At 46.4% G+C, this 18887-nt stretch overlaps 2 protein-coding genes across 3 annotated transcripts; one reads left to right on the plus strand and one right to left on the minus strand.

Moving 5' to 3' along the window:
- Positions 1-2372: 2372 nt before the first annotated feature.
- Positions 2373-3945, plus strand: LOC309507151 (uncharacterized protein; the record flags this gene model as incomplete). 2 transcript variants are annotated; one of them, XM_082181264.1, is made up of 3 exons in its annotated part: positions 2373-3223; positions 3290-3340; positions 3479-3945. In XM_082181264.1, the coding sequence occupies exons 1-3, from the start codon at positions 2695-2697 to the stop codon at positions 3943-3945; spliced, it is 1047 nt and encodes a 348-aa protein (XP_082037390.1). In that variant the 5' UTR covers positions 2373-2694. The 2 variants fall into 2 exon arrangements, with proteins under 2 accessions (XP_082037390.1, XP_082037391.1); XM_082181265.1 differs by having other exon boundaries at positions 2373-3193.
- Positions 3946-8710: 4765 nt separating this feature from the next.
- On the minus strand, positions 8711-10918 carry LOC309506951 (uncharacterized protein; the record flags this gene model as incomplete). The annotated part of the gene is made up of 3 exons (XM_082180985.1): positions 10388-10918; positions 9356-10252; positions 8711-8758 (listed from the first exon to the last, which is right to left on the minus strand). The coding sequence occupies exons 1-3, from the start codon at positions 10901-10903 to the stop codon at positions 8711-8713; spliced, it is 1461 nt and encodes a 486-aa protein (XP_082037111.1). The 5' UTR covers positions 10904-10918.
- Positions 10919-18887: the final 7969 nt, after the last annotated feature.

An 18887-nucleotide genomic window follows, 5' to 3' on the forward strand; every position in this document is an offset into this window, starting at 1 on the left:
TCCCCTCCAAGCCCTGCTGTACTACATCGGCCTTGGTGGGGAAGGCATATAGGGCAACGGGTCGGGCTGGGGCATGCCTGCACACGATGGGGTTATTGCAGGCATACCAGGCCGACCTCCTCAAAGAAGTGGATGACAGCGGGGAGGTCGCCCACAATGATATTACTGAACTTCGTCGAGTGGTTGACTTGTCTCTCCGTGCTACTAAAGAGACGACCCATGCCATCGGCCGCTCTATGGCAGCATTAGTAGCTACGGAGAGTCACCTGTGGCTGAACTTGTCGGGCATTGGGGAGAAGGACAGGGAAATCCTCCTCGATGCCCCGCTTTCGCCTTCTGGCCTTTTCGGCGACGTGGTCAATACTGTCGTCGAAAGGTTTCAAGAGGCGAAGCGACAGTCAGTTGCATTTAAAAAGCTAATCCACCGCCGTCGCTCCAGATCTCGTTGGTCTGCTGCCAGGGGGCTCTCAGCACTACTCAGCCGAAGTTCTCCAAACCAAAGGTAGATCTGAGGACTGTCATTCAGGCAAGGAAGGCTTCAGCGAAGAGGCCCTGACGCGATGCACAGGCCTCTGAGGGCGGTCCCACCATCTCTCTTTGCACATTAATTGCCTGGAGATGTTGGCAGTATTTCTGGCTCTCAGACATTTCCTTCCGGACCTCAGAGGCCATCATGTTCTAGTGCGAATAGACAATATGTCGGTGGTCTCATATATAAATCGACAGGGGGGCTTGAGATTGCGCCCTCTATGCAGACTGGCGCACCAGGTTCTTCTGTGGTCCCAGGGCAAACTTCTCTCAATCAGGGCAATGTGTATTCACAGGGACAAAAATGTTGGGCAGACATCCTGTCGAGGCAGGGGCTGAGGCCCGGGGAATGGAGACTCCACTCGAGACGGTGGAGTTGACATGGAGGAATTTCGGTCAGGCAGAAGTGGATCTGTTCGCCTCTCACGAGAACACACACTATCCGCCCTGGTTTTCCCTCACACATCCAGCTCCCATGGGACTGGACGCCATGGTGCAGGCGTGGCCGAGGCCTGTACGCGTTTCCCTCGATCGCTCTGCTCCCAGGGGTTCTAGGATCAGCTGAGGCGGCACGGGATCAGCTTGCTCCTAGTAGCCCCGTACTGGCCGGCCTGAGTATGGTTTTCAGACATAATAATATCGGATGTATTCACTTTATGGTGCAGAGAACATCAGTTGGACCCAGTTAACTGCCCAGTGGCTTCAGTGCTGGAGTTCCTCCAGAGTCTCCCTCTGACGGGCCCTCCCCATCTACGCTTAAGGTCTATGTGGCTGCCATAGCTGCCTTACACACATACCTAGGGGTGGGCACTTTTGGGAGACATCCACTTATAATACGTTTCCTTCGTGGAGCTAGGAGGATGAGGCCTGACGTCCAGAACAGGGTCCCCACGTGGGAACTGGCAGTGGTTCTCGAAAGGTTATCCCTGGCACCCTTTGAACCTTTGGGCGAGGTGTCAGAGAAATATGTAACCCTAAAGGTAGCCTTCCTGCTAGCTATCATGTCCCTAAAAAGAGTCGGGGACCTGCAGGTGCTATCTATTACTCCCTCTTGCCTCGAGTTCGCTCCTGGCAGAGTGAGAGCCATTCTCCACCCTAGAACAGGTTATGTGCCTAAGGTGCCTGCAAATGTGGCACGGTCTATAATCTTGCAGGCATTCCATCCTTCACTGCATGTGTCGGCTGATCAAGCTAAGCTACATCTATTATGCCCGGTCCGAGCTCTGGAGGCCTACGTACACAGGTCCCCGAGCTGGAGGAAGCCGGACCAGATGCTTGTTTGTTTTGGGTCACCTAAGAAGGGTTCCCCTGCCTCTAAATAAACTTTTAGCAGATGGATTGTAGAGGCCATTTCTTCAGCTTACGAGGTGTGCAATTTCCCTTTGCCTCTCCTGATAAGACCCCAATCAGCTAGAGGAGTGGCATCCTCTAAAGCCCTGCTAGCAGGGGTTTCCCTTCAAGAGGTCTGTGATGCCACCGGCTGGGCCTCCCCACACACCTTCATAAAACATTATAGTCTCGATCTGCCCTCTACACCGGGTTCACAAATTCTCTCGTCTTGAGTGTGCCAGATTGCTTCACACCAGGGCGCAGTGGGCATTTCATTCCCCAATGTGTCGATTCTCGACGCAGCGCGAGGTCCCTCGAAAGGGAACGTCTCGGGTTACGACTGTAACCCTCGTTCCCTGAGAATATTTTTTATAATAATAAAGAGAGAAAATATTATTCCAATGTAAATCAGCTGTTTTCTATGTGAATATATAGTAAAGTGTAATTTATTCCTGTGATCAAAGCTGAATTTTCAGCATCATTACTCCAGTCTTCAGTGTCACATTGTCATGATTCCTGTCCTGTGTTTCCCTTGTCTTGTGTGCACTTTTGTTATTTCCTGTTCTGTGCTATGTTTTGTAGTCCTTTGTAGTCTTTCTTGTTTATTAGTCTCCCCAGGTGTTTCTTATTAACCACACCCCTTGTTACTTAGTTAAGCTTGTTTGTCTCTCTGTATTTATAGCCCTTGTGTTTCACTTGTTACCTTGTCAGTTGTTGTATGTGTAATGGTTGCCTCTGTGATTCCCCTGGTTTTGTTCCTTTATTAAATAACCCTGCGTCTAGATCCTCGCCTTCGTCTGCCTTTCTCAGCAACGTTACAGAACAACTGACCAAACTATGGATCTAGCAGGTATTATCCGGGACCCACTGAGCAAAATTTGTTCGATTTATCAAGATGATAGCAGCATCGAAAATTATGTGGAGGAGTTCCTTTTTTATAGTCACCTCGTTCCTGGTAATGATGCTATGCTAAAGGACTGTTTCTGGAGTGGACTAGAACAGGACATTAGCCTAAATTTACCAGAGGAGGACCCCAGCTGGACCCTGGTACAGTACATTGACTTTGTCCTGCAGTTTTGTGGTTCCCCCTTCACTGTAGGGGAGGTGGAGACTGTTCACGTCACGTCTGCCGATCCAGAGACTGTTCACGTCACGTCTGCCGATCCAGAGACTGTTCACGTCACGTCTGCCGATCCAGAGACTGTTCACGTCACGTCTGCCGATCCAGAGACTGTTCACGTCACGTCTGCCGATCCAGAGACTGTTCACGTCACGTCTGCCGATCCAGAGACTGTTCACGTCACGTCTGCCGATCCAGAGACTGTTCATGTCACGCCCGCCGAGCCAGAGACTGTTCATGTCACGCCCGCCGAGCCAGTGTCTTCGGACAAGATGGCCACCACCGAGCCAGTGTCTTCGGACAAGAGGGCCGCCGCCGAGCCGGTGTCTGTTCCTGTGCCTGAGCCGGTGTCTGTTCCTGTGCCTGTGCCGGTGTCTGTTCCTGTGCCGGTGTCTGTGCCGGTGTTGGTGTCTGTGCCTGTGCCGGCGTCTGTGCCTGTTCCGGTGTCTGTTCCTGTGTCTGTTCCTGTTCCTGTTCCTGTGCCGGTGTCTGTTCCTGTGCCGGTGTCTGTTCCTGTGCCGGTGTCTGTTCTTGTGCCGGTGTGGGTTCCTGAGCCGGTGCCTGCTCCAGCCTATGACCCCGTAGCTGCCCCCAAGAACATTTTGGGGGGGGCAGTAGGTCCCGCAATGGGACCATGGAGGCCGCGCCGCCATGGTCTCCTGAACTGCCGGCTCCTCCCTGGCCGCCCGAAGGGTCGTCTCCTCCCTGGCCGCCCGAAGGGTCGTCTCCGCCCTGGCCGCCCGAAGGGTCGTCTCCGCCCTGGCCGCCCGAAGGGTCGTCTCCGCCCTGGCCGCCTGCACTGCCTGCTCTGCCCTGGTCGCCTGCACTGCCTGCTCCGCCCTGGTCGCCTGCACTGCCTGTTCCGCCCTGGCCTCCCGTACTACTGCAGTCTCCAGGCCCTCTTCCGCTCCACGGGCCTGGCCCTCCATCCCGCCCCCGGGTCCGCCTCCGCTCCACCACCCTCCTGAACTATTTCCTGAGGAGCGTCTGGAATCCGCTCCTTAAGAGGGGGGCTATGTCATGATTCCTGTCCTGTGTTTCCCTTGTTTTGTGTGCTCTTTTGTTATTTCCTGTTCTGTGCTATGTTTTGTAGTCCTTTGTAGTCTTTCTTGTTTATTAGTCTCCCCAGGTGTTTCTTATTAACCACGCCCCCTTGTTACTTAGTTAAGCTTGTTTGTCTCTGTGTATTTATAGCCCTTGTGTTTCACTTGTTACCTTGTCAGTTGTTGTATGTGTAATGGTTGCCTCTGTGATTCCCCTGGTTTTGTTCCTTTATTAAATAACCCTGCGTCTAGATCCTCGCCTTCGTCTGCCTTTCTCAGCAACATTACAGACATGATCCTTTGAAACATGATTCCAAATGAAACATGTATGATTATTATCAATGTTGAAAACAGTTGTGCTGCTTCAGATCTTTGTGGAAACCGTCATACATTTTTTTTTTAGGATTCTTTGATAAATTGAACGTTCAGTATTCATTTGAAATATAATCTTTTGTAACATTATAGAGGTATTTACTGTCACTTTTGATCAATTTAATGTGTCAGTGATGATTAAAAGAATATATTACTTTATACAATTTTTTTTAATAAAATCTTACTGACCATAAACTTTTAAATGGTAGTTTAAATATATTGACATGATTTCAGAGCAGCTTTACAGAAAACTATTGCAGTGCTAATTATTCCAAAGGTCATTATTGAACACATCGAACAGAATCTCTGATGTTGAGCACGTGACGTGTCAGTTAAGCACCAGTCACATGTGAGGGTCACCTCGTATTTCCTTGTTTTGAACCAGAATTTACTACAATTTCTAGTTGTTTATACTACTACTAAATACGGCTTGCCCAACATCGCTGGCTTCCGTTGCTACTAGCACAACACGGTAGTAATTCGCTAGCCTGCTAACGCGCCACCCGTGCGCTCAGCTATTTTTATTTATTTATTTGTCTCTCGCGCGCTCGCGCCTTTGAGTTCATAAAAGCTCAGGTGAGTAAGAATCACTCAACAAACACGGTGAGTAATGTCTTGTCCTGTTATTATCATGCGTCGCGTCTGAATGCGTTGTTGTTTTTGGAGCTCTATCGATTTGATTTATAATTCTTGATTTTTCTCGCTGCCTGCTGTGAGTGTGTTTGCTTCGGAGCTGTAAGCTCCGTCTTAGCCTCGTATTTCCTTGTTTTGAACCATCATTTACTACAATTTCTAGTTGTTTATATTACTACTAAATACAGCTTACCCAACCCTGACGCATAACACGCTAGTAATTCGCTAGCCTGTTAACGCGCCACCCTTGCGCTCAGCTATTTTTATTTATTTATTTTCTCTCGCGCCTTTGAGTTCATAAAAGCTCAGGTGAATAAGAAACACTCAACAAACACGGTGAATAATGTCTTGTCCTGTCATTATCATGCGTTGCGTCTGAATGCGTTGTTGTTTTTGGAGCTCTATCGATTTGATTTATAATTCTTGATTTTTCTCTTTAAACCCGCTTACAACGAACATTTTCTACTCTTCCTCACTGAGAAGCACTACTGCTCAAACCTCATTGTTACAACGCGGACTGTTGAGCAGACGCGTCTCAAGCCTATTAGTGATCCAACGCTGCATACTCTTAAAGGTTACGTCCGTGGATCACGGCTGAACGCGTCTTCTCCACACTCATTTACAAACAAACTTATAATATAAATTAGTATTAATATTGATAGCATCACTGGTAGCTTCGTTGCTAACTCACTGTCCATCTGTTAAAATGGCGAATATATCAGATGTAAGTAGTCTACCGCTTGGTGCAGGTGAGGACACATTTGAGCTTCACGCACTGCAGTCTGAGCTGGAAGCTGTTGAGAAACAGATCCACAACCTTTTATTGAGACAGGCCGAGCTGAGAGACCGGTGTTTGGCTCTTGAAACATCACGCGCCGACGCACACAAATCAGTGTTTAACGTTACTAACCCGCTGACTCCGACCGCGTCTACTCCGTGCGTTCCTCAGCATCGGTCGCAATCAGCCATGGTCTCTTTCACTCCGGCTCCAACACGCCACCACGAAGCCTGGGTGGTTCCGCAGCGGAAGACGCGAGTCAGGTTTAGACCAAGACTTTCTCCGACCCTCCCGGTTTTCGAGTTATCGACACAAAACCGCTTCTCCCCTCTACGCGAAACAGAACGCGATGCTGTGATCATCGGCGATTCCATCGTTCGGCACGTACACGCTACGTTAGGTACAAGTAAGGTGCAAAGTCACTGCTTCCCTGGTGCTCGTGTTTCTGAAATCGCTGCTCGCGTTCCCGAGATCCTGAACGGTGACGAGCGCGTCGGAACTGTGGTCCTGCACGCGGGAGTGAACGACATCAGGCTGCGCCAGACGGAGATTCTGAAGAAAGACTTCAGGAATCTAATCGATACGGTACGCAGCACATCGCCTGAAACAACGATCATTGTGTCAGGACCGCTTCCCACGTACCGACTAGGGCATGAAAAGTTCAGCAGATTATTTGCGCTAAATGAATGGTTAATGTCATGGTGCAATGAGCAGAAACTGCTCTTTGTAAATAATTGGAATCTGTTTTGGGAGCGTCCTAGGCTTTTCCGTGCTGATGGCTTACACCCAAGCAGATTCGGAGCGGATCTTCTGTCAGATAACATCTCCAAAATGTTAAATACCCTTTGACTAGTAACCAAAAGTCCAAATCATAGTCTCTGCTGCACCAATTCAACTGATATAAATACTAGTGTAGAACATTGCATAGAAACCGTGTCTATTCCTCGTTTAGTGAGATCAAATAATAAATCTAATGCAGGATCTAGGAAAAATCTAATTGTTATTAAAACAGAAAATGTTGCTATTAGTAAACAAAAACTATTTCTAAAGCTAGGTCTTCTAAACATTAGATCACTCACACCTAAGGCAGTTATTGTAAATGAAATAGTCACAGATAATAGCTTCGATGTACTTTGCCTTACTGAAACCTGGCTTAAACCAAATGATTATTTCGGTATTAATGAGTCTACTCCTCCTGGATACTGTTATAAGCATGAGCCCCGTCTGATTGGCCGTGGCGGAGGTGTTGCAACCATTTATAAAGATATTCTAAATGTTACTCAGAAAACGGGTTATAAGTTTATTTCATTTGAAGTACTTGTACTAAATGTTACGCTCTTAGATGTTAGAAAAACATCCCTATTATCTCTAGCCTTGGCTACCGTATATAGACCGCCAGGGCCTTACGCTGATTTCCTAAAAGAGTTTGCAGATTTTCTCTCAGACCTATTAGTCAATGTCGATAAAGCATTAATTGTTGGAGATTTTAACATACACGTAGATAATCCAAATGATGCGTTAGGAGCTGCGTTTACAGATTTATTAAATTCATTTGGGGTCAAGCAAAACGTCACCGGACCAACTCATCGTCTTAATCATACACTCGATTTAATTATATCACACGGAACCGATCCAACCGATATAGATATCATTCCACAAAGTGATGAAGTCACTGATCACTACATGGTAACTTGCATATTACGTACTGCTGTAATATGTCATGCGGCGTCGCGTTATCAACCAGGCAGAACAATCCTCCCATCCACCATAGATAATTTCTCAAATTGCTTATCTAATCTGTCTCAGCTGCTGCCTGAACCCAAACAAACAGATGAACTAGAAGAACTAACTAGCACTATGAGCACCATTCTCTCTAGAACATTGGATGTGGTTGCACCTATTAAATTAAAAAAGGTCAGAGAGAAAAATAAAGCACCATGGTATAACAATACTACGCATGTTTTAAAGAGAGAAACCCGTATTTTAGAGCGTAAATGGAAACAAACTAATTTAGAGGTCTTTAGAATCGCGTGGAAAGACAGTATGTCACGTTATAAAAAGGCCCTAAAAGCTGCCAGGGCTGAGCACCTCCGCAAACTAATAGAAAACAACCAAAACAATCCAAGGTTTCTATTTAACACCGTGGCTAGACTAACAAATAAACAGACGTCACCCGAACAAAATATCCCGTTACAGTTCAGTAGTAATGATTTCATGAACTTCTTCACTGAGAAAATAGAAAGCATCAGAACCACAATTATAAACGTTCAATCTTCAATCGCGCCTTACAATTCAGCTTCAATTATCACCCCGAAAGAACAATTACAGTGCTTTACAACTATAGAACAAAAAGAGTTAAATAAACTTATCACTTCATCTAAAACAACAACATGTTTATTAGATCCTATACCAACTAAACTACTGAAAGAAGTGTTATCTGTAGTGGAAGAGCCTCTCCTCAATATTATTAACTCGTCTTTATCTTTAGGTCATGTTCCAAGAACATTTAAACTGGCAGTTATAAAACCTCTCATTAAGAAACCACAATTAGATCATAATAATCTGTCATGATTGCTAGTGGAGAAATGGGTGGATCCAAATGCAGCAACACAGTACTCAGGGCAGTCCAAATCATCGTCATCCATGCAAGCGTCTAAGTTATAATAATCAGAATCGTAGTCATCCATGCCAGTGTCAAAAACCATTTAATCCGTCAGAATAACAATAAAACAAAACAAGCCAGAACAAAACCGAGAACAGACTAGAAACAGACCTTAGTGTAGACAAATGACATACAATAATGACTCCGTGACATGAACTAACACAACAGGGTATTTATGCACAGACACTAACAACATAAATGGAAACAGCTGGGTGTAATCACAAGTGATGGGAACAAACAAGGAATCATGGGAAATGTGGTTCCAGGAAGAATGGAGACTGGAAGGAAGGGACCTCTAGTGACACCCAGTGGAACACAACAGACACTGTGACATAACCCCCCCACTACGGAGCGGCTACCAGACGCTCCACGACAGCAAACAAAACTCGACAAAAGTCCAGGAGGGAGGTGGAACTGTGGGGGATCAGGGGGAGGGACGGAGGATCAGGACCATGGGAGGGAATAGACATAGGGGATGACAGTTCATCGGGAGGCCAGGGCGGAAATGTCAGTCCATCTGGCGGCCAGGGCGGAGACTTTCCCTCGGGCGGCCAGGGCGGAGACGACCCGTCGGGCGGCCATGGCGGAGACGACCCGTCGGGCGGCCATGGCGGAGACGACCCGTCGGGCGGCCATGGCGGAGACGACCCGTCGGGCGGCCATGGCGGAGACGACCCCTCGGGCGGCCATGGCGGAGACGACCCCTCGGGCGGCCATGGCGGAGACGACCCCTCGGGCGGCCATGGCGGAGACGACCCCTCGGGCGGCCATGGCACTGGAACAGACACCACCGGCTCAGGAACTGGAACAGACTCAGGAACTGGAACAGACACCACCGGCTCAGGAACTGGAACAGACACCACCGGCTCAGGAACAGGAACTGACACCACCGGCTCAGGAACAGGAACTGACACCACCGGCTCAGGAACAGGAACTGACACCACCGGCCCAGGAACAGGAACTGACACCACCGGCTCAGGCTCAGGAACAGACACCACCGGCCCAGGCTCAGGAACAGACACCACCGGCTCAGGCTCAGGAACAGACACCACCGGCTCAGGCTCAGGAACAGACACCACCGGCTCAGGAAAAGACACCACCGGCTCAGGAACAGACACCACCGGCTCGGCGGCGGCCATCTTGTCCGAAGACCCAGGCTCAGCGGCGGCCATCTTGTCCGAAGACACAGGCTCGGCAGGCGTGACGTGAACAGGCTCGGCGGCGGCCATCTTGTCGGAAGACACAGGCTCGGCAGACGTGACGTGAACACTCTCGGCGGCAGCCATCTTGTCCGAAGACCCAGGCTCGGCGGCGGCCATCTTGTCCGAAGACACAGGCTCGGCAGGCGTGACGTGAACAGGCTCGGCGACGGCCATCTTGTCCAAAGACACAGGCTCGGCAGGCGTGACGTGAACAGGCTCGGCGGCGGCCATCTTGTCCGAAGACACAGGCTCAAGAACAGTCTCTGGATCGGCAGACGTCCTGTGCTTCCTCCACGCCTGCAGTACCACCACTGCATAAAAAAGGAAGACCACTCTCTTGGCCGTGGCAGGACTGATGGTGGGCGGCTCCGAGACGATCTCAGGGATGACAGCGGGCTGCTCGGAGGGGACGGCCTCCGGGACGACAGCGGGCTGCTCGGAGGGGACGGCCTCCGGGACGACAGTGGGCTGCTCGGAGGGGACGGCCTCCGGGACGTTGGGGAGGCAGGAAGTCTTCCTCCTCCTCCGCCTCCGGACCACCGGAACTGGGACCACCGGAACTGGGACCACCTGACTCGGGACCACCTGACTCGGGACCACCTGACTCGGGACCACCTGACTCGGGACCACCTGACTCGGGACCACCTGACTCGGGACCACCTGACTCGGGACCACCGGAACTGGGACCACCGGACTCGGGACCACCAGACTCAGGACCACCGGAACTGGGACCACCGGAACAGACACGGAGGAAGTCTTCCTCCTCCTCCATCGTCCCTCCTGGCGAGGTGCAGGTTCAGGACGGGACAGGACCCGCGGCGAAGGGTGTTCTGGTCTGTGTATCACTGACCCATGGTCGAAGGAAGACCGAAGTAGAGACTGAGTCCGGGACTCACCTCTACTACTTCCTCCTCTGCGAGCTCCACGGGTCCCCGAAAACCGGGCCAGACGCTCTCCTCTAAACGACTCTCCGTCGTTGGACGAAAAGTCCTTGGGAAACCTGAGCGTCATTGCCTCCTCCCTTTGACGGGCCACAAATGCAAAAGCCTGTAGAAGGTTCATGCTGCTGGATCCACTTGACGACGGAGTCATTCTGTCATGATTGCTAGTGGAGAAATGGGTGGATCCAAATGCAGCAACACAGTACTCAGGGCAGTCCAAATCATCGTCATCCATGCAAGCGTCTAAGTTATAATAATCAGAATCGTAGTCATCCATGCCAGTGTCAAAAACCATTTAATCCGTCAGAATAACAATAAAACAAAACAAGCCAGAACAAAACCGAGAACAGACTAGAAACAGACCTTAGTGTAGACAAATGACATACAATAATGACTCCGTGACATGAACTAACACAACAGGGTATTTATGCACAGACACTAACAACATAAATGGAAACAGCTGGGTGTAATCACAAGTGATGGGAACAAACAAGGAATCATGGGAAATGTGGTTCCAGGAAGAATGGAGACTGGAAGGAAGGGACCTCTAGTGACACCCAGTGGAACACAACAGACACTGTGACAATAATCTAGCAAATTATAGACCCATTTCAAATCTTCCATTTATGTCTAAAATATTAGAAAAAGTGGTGTCCGCTCAACTGGGCTCTTTCTTGCAACAAAATGATATCTATGAAAAGTTTCAGTCTGGATTCAGACCGCATCATAGCACTGAAACTGCGCTCGTTAAAATCACAAATGATTTACTTTTAGCTTCTGACCAAGGCTGTATCTCAATACTAGTTTTACTTGATCTTAGTGCTGCGTTCGATACTATAGATCACACAATACTCTTAGATCGACTACAAAATTATACTGGTGTTCAAGGACAAGCACTAAGCTGGTTCAAATCATACCTATCTGACCGCTACCATTTTGTCTATTTAAATGGAGAAAAATCGATCATAACTCCAGTAAACTATGGAGTGCCGCAGGGATCTGTATTAGGCCCTCTGTTATTTTCAATATATATGATGCCACTTGGAAATATTATAAGGAAACATGGAATTAGTTTCCATTGTTATGCTGATGACACTCAAATATATATTTCATCACGGCCGGATGAAAACGCTACATTTTCCAAATTGACAGAGTGTGTTAAAGATATAAAAGATTGGATGACGCGTAATTTTCTTTTATTAAATCCAGACAAGACAGAGGTAATACTTATCGGTTCAAAAAACCGCCCACAAAACCTCGCACAATACAACTTTAACATCATAGGATGTCCTGTTACTTTATCCTCTACAGTAAAAGACCTGGGTGTTATACTCGATTGCAACCTGTCTTTTGAAAATCATATTTCTTATGTTACAAAAACAGCCTTTTTCCACCTTAGAAACATTGCTAAGCTACGTAATATGCTATCAGTTTCTGATGCAGAAAAGTTAGTTCATGCATTCATGACCTCGAGACTGGATTACTGTAATGCTTTATTAGCTGGTTGTCCTGCATCCTCAATAAACAAGCTACAGTTAGTCCAAAATGCCGCCGCTAGAGTTCTTACGAGATCAAGAAAATATGATCATATAACACCGATTTTATCATCACTGCATTGGTTACCTATAAAGTTCCGTATTAATTACAAGGTATTGCTACTGACTTATAAAGCCCTAAACGGCTTAGCTCCAGTCTATTTAACGGATCTTCTATCGCCCTATAATCCATCGCGCTCTTTGAGATCACTAAATTCAAGGCTTTTGGTCATACCTAGGATATCCAGAACCACCAAAGGAGGGAGAGCATTTTCACATTTGGCTCCAAAACTCTGGAATAGTCTTCCTGATACTGTTCGTTGCTCAGACTCGCTCTCCCAGTTTAAAACTAGATTAAAGTCGCATCTCTTCAGCCAGGCATTCATATAATCCTACAGTTCAAACTACAATCCGGCCTCTATCCAATGCCAGAGGAGAACTGGCCCCCGACTGAGCCTGGGTTCTCCCAAGGTTTTTTTTCTCCATTAAGGCACCTGATGGAGTTTTAGGACACCATTAGGTCACTTGATGGAGTTTTTCGGTTCCTTGCCACTGTTGCCTTTGGCTTGCTCAGTTGGGGATATTTTGGGGATATCTAATTTAATTTTATCAATCAATAAATTCCTCTTGAAACAAACTTTGTTGTATTATTTTAATTTAATACTGTGAAGCTGCTTTGATGCAATCTGTATTGTGAAAAGCGCTATACAAATAAACTTGACTTGACTTGACTTGACTTCAGTCTTTTCTCAGGTTCATTTGGGTGACGGATCACTAGCGTTTGGATCATCATCGTGAATATACACTTTGTACTGTATAAATATCTTTATGTCTATGGAAACATGAAAACCCAACATGTGCTGGAAAATCCAGTATAAACCAGCATGAATTTTGCATTGGTTTAGGCTGGGTTATGTGCAGTGAGACAGACAGCAGGTTCAGTGTGCAGTGAGACAGACAGCAGATGTGCAGTGAGGCAGGTGTGCAGGTAGACAGCAGGAGTGCAGTGAGACAGCAGGTGAGCAGTGAGACAGGTGTGCAGTGAGACAGCAGGTATGCAGTGAGAAAGCAGGTGAGCAGTGAGACAGCAGGAGTGCAGTGAGACAGCAGGTGAGCAGTGAGACAGGTGTGTAGTGAGACAGCAGGTGAGCAGTGAGACAGCTGTGCAGTGAGACAGGCGGAGCTCAGTGGGGCTCAGGTCAGGAAGCAGACAGACTGGCTAAACCAACCGTCTGCTAGCTGTCTCACGTCACCAAGGTCAGATAAATCCCATCACATAGAGCCTCTTTCACCTAGCTATCATCATATAGAGACTGTCTGTTCCCCGAATTAGGACATACAAAAAACTCCTAAACCCATTTAAGGGTAACATTTTTATTGATGTTCAACAAATAAAAAACAAATATAATACAGATGAAAAAATGATAAAGTTCGGGTTGCTGAATATTCTTCCCCTTTCTTCAAAAGCACTTATTGTTGATGATATGATTACAGATTATAACCTAGACGTGCTGTGTTTGACAGAAACCTGGCTAAAACCAAATGATTACATTACTTTAAATGAGTTCACCCCGCAAGATTACTGTTATAAACATGAGCCTCGTCTGAAAGGCAAAGGGGGAGGTGTTTTTGTAATTTATAGTAATATTTTCAGAATTACTAAGAAGTCTAGTCTCAGATATAATTCTTTTGAAGTGTTGTTGCTTAATGTAACACTATCTAGTGTAAACGATAAATCATGTTTGAGATTTGTGCTGGCTACTGTTTACAGGCCACCAGGGCACCATACAGACTATATCACAGATTTTGTTGACTTTCTATCAGAGTTAGTATTGGCTGCAGATAAAGTCCTAATTGTTGGTGATTTTAATATACATGTAGATAATGAAAAAGATGCATTGGGATTGGCATTTAAAGACATTCTGAACTCTATTGGAGTTAGACAACACATGTCAGGACCTACTCATTGTTGTAATCATACTCTAGCTCTAATATTATCACACGGAATAGATGTTGATGCCGTTGAAATTCTGCAACAGAGCGATGACATCTCAGATCATTATTTAGTCTCGTGTAAACTTAATTTAGCCAAGGCTGCAAAGCCGACTCCGTGTTACAAATATGTTAGACCTATCACTTCTGCCACTAAAGATTGCTTTATTAATAATATTACTGATCAGTTTCATCATCTCAGCATCCCAGATAGCTTAGAAGAACTCTGTATTACGACAGAAACTCTTAACTCTCTCTTTTCCATCACTTTAGACACAGTTGCTCCATTGCGCTTAAAGAAGATTAAAGAAAATAGTCCAACGCCGTTGTACAACGAGCACACTCGGGCCCTTAAGAGAGCAGCCAGAGAGATGGAGCGCAAATGGAAGAAAACTAAACTAGAGGTATTTCGCATTTCATGGAAAGAGAGCTCGATTGCATTCAGAGAGGCTTTAAAACCTGCTAGATCTGCTTATTTCTCAACCCTATTAGAAGAAAATAAACAAAATCCTAGGTATTTATTTGAAACAGTGGCTAAACTAGGCAGGTGTGCAGTGAGACAGGTGTGCAGTGAGACAGGTGAGCAGTGAGACAGCAAGTGTGCAGTGAGACAGGTGTGCAGTGAGACAGCACGTGTGCAGACAGCAGGTGTGCAGTGAGACAGGTGTGTAGTGAGACAGGTGAGCAGTGAGACAGCAAGTGTGCAGTGAGGCAGGTGTGCAGTGAGACAGGTGAGCAGTGAGACAGCAAGTGTGCAGTGAGGCAGGTGTGCAGTGAGGCAGGTGTGTAGTGAGACAGCAGGTTTGCAGTGAGACAGGTGTGCAGTGAGACAGCAGGTTTGCAATGAGGCAGCAGGTGTGCAGTGAGACAGGTGTGCAGTGAGACAGCAGGTATGCAGTGAGACAGCAGGTATGCAGTGAGACAGCAGGTGTGCAGTGAGACAGCAGGTGACCAGTGAGACAGAGGTGTGCAGTGAGACAGGTGTGCAGTGAGAAAGGTGAGCAGTGAGACAGCAGGTGTGCAGTGAGACAGGTGTGCAGTGAGACAGCAGGAAGTGCTGCAGTGCTAGAGAGGTCGTGTTCTTCTCTGTTATGTAGCAGCGTCTGAGGCGGCCAGCGGCCCTATTGATTGTCTGAGGCTTATGTTTTATTGAAGAGTGTGTGTGTGTGTGTGTGTGTGTGTTCTTCATCCTCACTAACTCAGTCTTCCTCCTGTTTCTCCCTGCTGTTGCTCTCCTCTCACTAACCCTTCCCTTTTCTATTATTTGTCGGGTGTTTTTTTCCATCTCTCTCTTGAATCCCATCATCCATCTCTCCTAATCTCTGCCTGTCTCTCTCTGGGCCGCTGTAATCATCTGTCTCACAGCATCTGATATCAGACGAGTGGTTAGTTTAGCTGTTTATCTCTCATCCCTCCAGAGACGAGGCTGTTTCTCTGATTCTCTCAGAGCTGTTTGTGTCGTCCAGATTAATATCAGACTGAAGCGTTCGATCCTCCAGCCGCCGGTGCACTGCTGATGTCATCATGACCTCACTGGTCACATGTCCAACATCAGACACTGCTCAAGTCAAGTCAGGTCTCCTTCATTTATACAGCGCTTTAACAATATAGAGTGTTTCACAGCAGCTTTACAGTGATAATAGGAGATTACAGTAACAGATTGTTTAGGCTTTACAGCAGATCTAGAATAAAGTTATTGTTCAGCTAAAGTTAGTTTTGATTGATTCACTTCCGTTTGTAAAGATCATTATATATTAACTTAGGGGCCGCTAACACACACCGCTCTAACAGAAAACCCTTAATGCGCTCCGGCTCATCCGCACAACAGCAGTGCCTGGTGGCCCGAGAAAGCAAGCCTTGAAAATTTGGGAAAAAAGGTTATCTCTACGCAAACTAAACCTGTGAGAACGCTGACGGCGCGCACATGCGTATTACGTGTTCAGTCTATAGGTATGCGCGTTTGAATAGACAGTATATGTGCGCAAGTGTGTAGTCCTTCTTTACAAATTGACCTCACCAAATAATTTGTCTGGCCTTAAAAATGTATAATTTATAAAATGTTTTATCTGTAGAGAGGTAAAGGGAGGGGGAGACTAGTGGACACTTCAGTACTGTGTTGTCGTCGTGTCCAGGCGCAGGTCCTTCATCAGATCTGGAGTGTGTGTGTGTGTGTGTGTGTGTGTGTGTGTGTGTGTGTGTGTGTGTGTGTGTGTGTGTGTGTGTGTGTGTGTGAAAACCTCGGGATAAACAGAGAGACTAATATTAGCGTAGATGCCATTCTTCTTATGCTGTAACGAGTACATCAGGATTTATGGGAAGTGTTCCCGGTTCCAGCTGATCTAATCTATGCAGCCTAACATTGAATTATAGAAGTCTATAATGTGTTATGTGAATGCTAGGTCAAAGAGATGTGTCTTTAGTCTAGATTTGAACTGACAGAGTGTGTCTGCTTCCCAGACAATGTTAGGAAGACTGTTCCAAAGTTTTGGTGCTAAATAGGAGAAGGATCTACCGCCAGCAGTCGATTTTGATATTCTAGGTCAGTGGTTCTCAACTCCAGTCCTCGGGACCCACTGCTCTGCACATTTTGTATGTCTCCCTTATTTAACATACCTGAATCAGATCATCAGCTCGTTAGGAGAGACTCCATGAACTGATTTGAGTGTGTCAGATAAGAGAGACATACAAAATGTGCAGATCAGTGGGTCCCGAGGACTGGAGTTGAGAACCACTGTTCTAGGTATTATCAACTGGCCGGAATTTTGAGATCGCAATAGACGTGAAGGACCATAATGCGTTAAGAGCTCGCTCAAGTACTGCGGAGCTAAACCATTTAGTGCTTTGTAAGTAATCAGCTATATTTTAAAATGTATACGATGTTTAATAGGGAGCCAGTGCAGTGTTGACAGAACTGGGCTAATATGGTTCTAATACTTCCTGGTTCTGGTAAGAACTCGAGCTGCTGCGTTTTGGACCAGCTGTAGTTTGTTTATTAAGCGTGCAGGGCAACCACCCAGTAGAGCATTACAATAATCTAGCCTTGAGGTCATGAATACATGGACTAATTGTTCCACATTTGTCAATAAGAGCATATGGCGTAATTTAGATATATTTTTTAAAGATTGGTATCAAAGAGCACAAACACACACACACACACACACACACACACACACACACACACACACACACACACACACACACACACACACCCCCAGGTTCCTAACCGACGACGAAGACTTGACAGAGCAGCCATCATGTGTTAAGAGAGTATTCTAGGTTATTACGTGAGGAAGTTTTTTGTCCAATAATTATAATTAAGTAATAGGAAATTACTTATGTGTTTTATATCAGCTATGCATTCTGTTATGAAACAATTCACACTGGAATCACTTCACACTCACTCACACACACACACACACTGTGAATCACTTCATAGATCGATTTATTCGCACTGCAGACCGTTAGCTGAAGTTCGCTTTTCTTTGGTTTGAGCATTTTGAGTCTGAATGACTGAACAAACGGGCGTGTTCTCGACTCATTCTCCTTCTCAAGGACGAACGGATGAACTGTAACTGTAAATGTGACTGATGAAGTGACAAATACATTACAGTGAACAAAGAATGTTACTGAAATTCATTATTTTTAATATGTTATTGTCTTTTTTAAATTTTTTTATAGTCATTCTCAGCCATCCGCTCAATGGAAGAAAATGGATCTTCTTTGTAATTTTATTAAGCATAATAACTTTAGTGCTTTTTAAAGAATCAATTAAATTTGTTTGCCGCCTACTGGTGTAAATATGCCATCATCTAAAAAAAAAAAAGGTCACTGAACAATTTAGTGTTTTTGATGAATAGATTAAGAATACTAGGATGAATCAATTAATAATGATTAACAAAGTAAGAGTTAAGTTGTCTGGTCTATGGTACATATCTAAAATATAGACGTATATAATCATGATGGCATGTTTCACATTGGTTCCTTCTGAAACTCACGGCTCTAGCTTTAGTTCGTCTCGGAGCAGAAGCACACGTTTCAGCGAGACTCGTTCTGTGGAAAAGAGTTGACTTCATAACGGTGCCAGTAGAGACTTCTTTGTCATCTCTATAATGGGGAATTTTCCCTCTGGAACCAATTTAGTGTGTCGGACCCTTCCAGGGGCCTCAGCGGCTCCGGCGTCTCTTTACTGGTGTGTTAAGCATCTCTCAGACGCCCCGGCGGAGCTTAATAGCCCCACAACTGCAGCTGTAAACCTGGAAACTGCCTGTGTGAGATTCACCTGCTATTACTCTCCAAGAGGAGAAAAGTTGCCGAAAACAAGAGGCGGGAGTGAATTTCTTGCCTGGTAATTGGAGAATCTCTTGCCGTCTCTGCATGCAGCGTCATGTGCGAGTCAACCCGACTCTGTAAACAGTGAGCAGATCGTGTTCACGCTGTGTGATTAAATGTCAGGTGAGGCGTCTGCCGTCCACTCATTAACCTCGCTCGATCGAAGCCTGACCTTTTCACTCATTCATCCGCTGCGAGTGTGTGTGCCTCGTCTGTCCTCGTGTGAGAAACATGAACATTGAATCTGGTGTTTAAGCAGAAACAGACAGTCTTGATCTGTGATTGTTGCTCGTCTGGATCATGTGGCACGTGATGACTGATGTGGACAGAGGAGCTGGTCAGGTCACCTCTGCTCAGGACTGATAACCCTACCCGTCCTGATGGCGGAGCACCTGCTGTTCTTGCCCCGGTCCATTGTTACCG

Source organism: Leuciscus leuciscus (assembly GCF_965113295.1).
Source record: "Leuciscus leuciscus genome assembly, chromosome: 9".
Taxonomy (NCBI): domain Eukaryota; kingdom Metazoa; phylum Chordata; class Actinopteri; order Cypriniformes; family Leuciscidae; genus Leuciscus; species Leuciscus leuciscus.